The 4,620-nt window shown below is 42.1% G+C and overlaps 1 protein-coding gene across 1 annotated transcript; it reads right to left on the bottom strand.

The window, feature by feature from the left end:
* Positions 1 to 301: 301 nt before the first annotated feature.
* On the bottom strand, positions 302 to 3,637 carry LOC137927126 (uncharacterized). The gene is made up of 3 exons (XM_068770936.1): positions 3,463 to 3,637; positions 1,226 to 2,237; positions 302 to 476 (listed from the first exon to the last, which is right to left on the bottom strand). The coding sequence occupies exons 1-3, from the start codon at positions 3,635 to 3,637 to the stop codon at positions 302 to 304; spliced, it is 1,362 nt and encodes a 453-aa protein (XP_068627037.1).
* Between the last annotated feature and the right edge of the window lie 983 nt (positions 3,638 to 4,620).

Below are 4,620 nucleotides of genomic sequence, written 5' to 3'. Positions count from 1 at the left end.
TTAATATAGACTTTTAATCGTAAATCGACTGGTTGCAGTATATGAATTCGAGTTTCAAGTTAGAAATATACATAATATATAATATCTAAATATATTTTATGTACAGATAAATAGAAAAGTAGTCGAGTATATCGGCTATCGAGAGTCGAGCGGCGAGAGTGCAGGCGACCGGAAGCGGTGCGGACGAGGGCGCGGCTCGCCGTAAAACCTTTAGAAAAATAGATAAATCGCTCAAAAACGTCAGAGTCAGTCGAGAAGAGAGGAGAGGAGAACACATGAGAGTAGAGCAGGGTGTCCCGGCTCACGCGTACTCCGTGTCCGTGGACAGGGAGCGCTCCGCGGGAGAGCGCCGTCCGCCCCCCTCAGCCGGCGCTGCCTCCCCGGCCTGCGCCTGCGCGTATGCCAGGCTCTTCTGGTAGCTGAACAGCTGCCGCTCCAGCGAATAGTTCTCCGCTTGTAACGCCGCTATCTCGCGTCTGTAATTTATTTATTATATACATTTCTTATACCTGTATTATTGAATTATGTACTGTATGATATTAGCAGCAGGTTCAGCGTGCATAGGCCTCCTACTAGATGGACTGACAACATAGTCAAGGTTGCGGGAAGTCGCTAGATGGGGGCAATACAAGATTGATCATTGTGGCGATCTCTGGGATAAGCTTAACAGTGGGTGTCTATCGGCTGACATAGATGAGTAGATGAACATGATATTTACAGTTTAATTTCTGGGTTTTAATAATTTTTTGCGTTAAAGGAATTATAAGAGAGCCCAAGATTACCCAGCGATGGAGAGGGATATGCATGGAGCTTCGCTGCGGTATCGGATCAGAAATTCGCAGTTGAACCAAGGTCACGGACGTTGCCCGAATGATTACTGGGCGGGACTCAAAGCTAATGTAATCACTGGTCGTCGGGACAAAAAGATTCTTGAGAGGTAATGATCTGTATGCGAGCAGCACAAGATCAGTAATCGTCGGCGATATTTGTGGGGGGGGGGGGGGCTATGTATTGTAACAGGAGTCTATAGGCTCATATAATGATGATGGTGATAATTTTATTCTTTAATATTTCGTAGTTTATGTGCAGACAATGTTTTTTGCTTAATGTATGCCGTCTCCTTAGATTTCAGATATAGATTATTGTGTGTATTGTATTTTCAAATCTCGTATTTACTTGAGTTTATTCTGAAGAAATTAAAAATCAACATAAAATAAAAACCAACCTCATCTGATGCGCATGTAAGCGACAAAGATCGTCGTACACGTGATAGGTGGCCTGGAAGAGTAGATAGGTGTCGCCCCATTCGAGGCGCACACGGAGTTCGCCGCCGGCGTGCAAGAACGCGCAACCAGCCCGTGAGATGTCCTCCACCCGCAGCGCTGTCTCCATCATGAGGCCTTCGTCGGCGCTGTCTTGAGCGTAGTAATGTTCGAAGGGTGCACCTGGAAGTTCGTCAGCGTCCGCTTCCCCGGGGGCCGGCGAGGCGCGTACCAGCCACGCCGACCAGCTCACGTACCGCAAATGATTCCGGGGTACATGGTGCACATCGCGGTAGAGCATGTGAAGGCGCACAGTCTCGGAGTGAGTGTCGCACCGTAGTGCCCACGCCTGCTTGTCCCGGTCATAACACGTAGCAGCCCGGCCAGCTGCCGAGACCGCTAGCTCCGCGAGAGCTCGCGCCCACACGAGCTCTACAGTCAACCGAACGCCCTTATGAAGGATACGTGAAGGTGGACGCGGGTTCCAAGGCGGGGTACGGCCTTCAGGGTCACAAACACATTCAAGAGGACCCGAATGCAGTCGCCGCTCACCTTCTCCAAGAGCCAGTGCATAACGTACTCGGCAACGCTGACCTTCTCCAGATAAACGTACTAGCCTCAGCGCTAGCGGCTCCTTATTACCACCGCTTGCTGACACTGACCAGTCAAATCCAGCAAAAGCTATCGGTGGTGTGTCCAGGCGCGGAGCTCTTAACTCACACGAGTACAGCGTGCGTACTCTGGACATCGTCAGTTCGAGCTGGAACTCGCCTCGTGGGTCGGCGAATTTAGCGGTGAGCTCTGCGAGGGTAATGCAGCGGCCACGTCCCTGCGCTGCGCAGCCGGAGCTAAACCTGACCTGCTTGCCGGAGAACCCTTCATTTGCAGTGAAGTGATCACGACTGAGTAAAGTGAAGGTGAAGTCTACGTAGACGCGCATACCCTCGCACGCGCCGCGCCATACCAGGTACACGCCTGTCAACATACCCATAACACATTTTTTTTTAATACGAACCTTGCTCCAATCGTGGTCAAGGTCACGGAAATTGGCTTGGTGCGGGCAGCGTAAGACTAATAATTGCTGCAGTGGTCTCTCTTCTTACACGACGATGTCAAGCAAGGTTGCTTACAATCTTAGATCCCTGAATCGTCTACAAAATATTATTGTGTATATAAGGAAAATATTCTAACAAAATCGGTACATTCTAAATTTAAATAACTCTAATACCAGCATGTTATCTTCCACCAAAAAAGGTCTGTATCAGAATTGGAGCAAATATTAAAATACCTAATACTTAATGTTATTTTAATCACATTAGCAGCGTTTGAAAATGAGCAATGATTTTAACATTTACTCTGAAATATATAAGTACTCGCACAATAATTACTTTACAACCCATGTTTCATCACTTTGTTCTCAGAAATCATAGCTTTAATAATATTTGTTCATTGAAATTTGTACAAGGCTTGAGGCGATATCAAAATATGTACTCGAAGTAAGTTTTATTCGGCTTAAAAATTGTTTTAGTTCATTCAATTTGTATGTCGTAGGAAATATAATTATTTTTTAACAATCCATTAAAGCCTTAAAATTATTTGATTACTAATCTAGGCTCTCTGGCGCCTCTTACAAGTTAGGCTCTTTTGACCTTCTTCCAATGTCCCTTACACGTATGACCACTGTAATTGAACTACAATATTTTTTTTCTTAAATTAATAATGAAATTTAAAAAAAGAATATATTGCACATAGATATTCAAATGAGGATATTTAACAAGAGGAGCTATGTCGGACCTTACGGGTAAAGAATTAATGTCGATTGCCACTTGTTATCTAGATTATTTTAACTAATTGATAAGTGTTTGAATCATATTTGGTATCTAAAATGTATAAATCGCACATAAAAATATATTTGAGATGCTACGATGTATGCCATTCGCCGATCGCTAAAAGGGAAAGAACTTTCTGGAACTTGATTCTTTTAGTATAAAAGTGCTGGCGCCAGCCTTAAGTGTAAGATACGTTTGTAACGCGATACGAATAGACCATTTTTGAAAGCATTTAAGAAAGGTTCAATAAGCAATAAGCGATTTCTGCGAATACCTACGAACCAATAGAAAGTAAATAAATAAGTTGAGTAGTCTGAAAGCGTCTTTTATTCGACACCATCTCCATTCCAGCAGCCAAAGTGGCAACGTACCTAAAGAGGCGTCGGTGCGGCTGAACGCGACCGCCCATCGCTGGTGTGAGCAGCAGAAGTCCTTGGATGTGACGTCGCGGTCGGGCTCTCTTGTGGCCGACCGGGTGACCACGAAGGTGAACACGTGGGTGTCGGCGCGGTCTTTGAGCCGCGTCGCGCGGTACAGCAGCGCCATGCGACCACGCCGCGCCCCTGCGCCTCCCTTACCCCCCTCGGCAGGCCCTGTGCAAGAATAACAATAGTCTAACTTACCTTCCAGTTCAAAACAAACTTATTTACGTTTCACAAAATCATTCATCACAGGCATCGATCTGTTTATATACACATTTAACGATCAAAGCTAGGTCAATAGGATTCATATATAAAAAAGCTTATTAAGAAAAAAAAAATTTCGCTGATGACACATCCAAAAGTTTTAGACATTCATTGGTCTTGAAGCTCAAATTCAAATTCTAATTCACAATATTTTTATACAAGTAATTATTTTTGAACTTTTGAATCGTTAATTATTTTAACATCATAAGTAGAAAGCAACAACCGTCTCTTAATTCTGGTCTACTGAAAAGGGTTAGAAATTTAAAAGTTGACTTTTTTATATGAAATTAAAAAATGTTTAATTGTATACATTATGATATCAACACTGCAAATGAGTCAACAGACCAACTTTAAGTCATTCCTACCAACTGAAAATCATTCATTCCATATGGAATTTTATTATATATGCATACACGCAGACCCGTTAAGGTTTTACTAACTTTTCGGAGAGAAAATTTAAGCGTTAAGAATTTATTTTTAATTTCAAATAAAAGGGTCAATAAATTCTTTGCATGTTTCTTTAGGCTTCATAAAATTGTAATTAAAATCGATTATAGGTGTAAAAAGTTTTGGAGAAGTGAATGAATAGCTCCTTTATCATCAAAAAGCTTTACAGCTTTTGCAGCTATTTTCAAGTTATTTATAAAGTAATCAATCTGATAACTTATGGTAGTGCTAAAGTCTGCAGGGACAGATAATAAATAGTAATTCATTTAAATAAATAATAACCTGAATTCTGTTTTTATATCATATTGTCATTATGTTATTTACTATTTTTTAAATCATCGATCTCGAATAGAATAATTACGATCACTACACACGAAAAATCGAAAAAAAAAATAC

Source organism: Battus philenor, unplaced genomic scaffold (genome assembly GCF_028537555.1).
Source record: "Battus philenor isolate CCGP_79_NKW_IND1 unplaced genomic scaffold, ilBatPhil1.0.hap1 SCAF_3, whole genome shotgun sequence".
Classification (NCBI taxonomy): Eukaryota; Metazoa; Arthropoda; class Insecta; order Lepidoptera; family Papilionidae; genus Battus; species Battus philenor.
This window is presented reverse-complemented; position numbering and strand designations above follow the sequence as displayed.

What these genes read in the sequence shown, in the direction of transcription:
- LOC137927126 (XM_068770936.1), bottom strand. Translation starts at nt 3,637, where the DNA reads ATGGCGCTGCTGTACCGCGCGACGCGGCTCAAAGACCGCGCCGACACC. An exon ending in CCGCACCGACGCCTCTTTAG is followed by an intron (nt 2,238 to 3,462) that starts GTACGTTGCCAC and finishes GTATGTTGACAG; the next exon opens with GCGTGTACCTGGTATGGCGC. An exon ending in TTACATGCGCATCAGATGAG is followed by an intron (nt 477 to 1,225) that starts GTTGGTTTTTAT and finishes AATAAATTACAG; the next exon opens with ACGCGAGATAGCGGCGTTAC.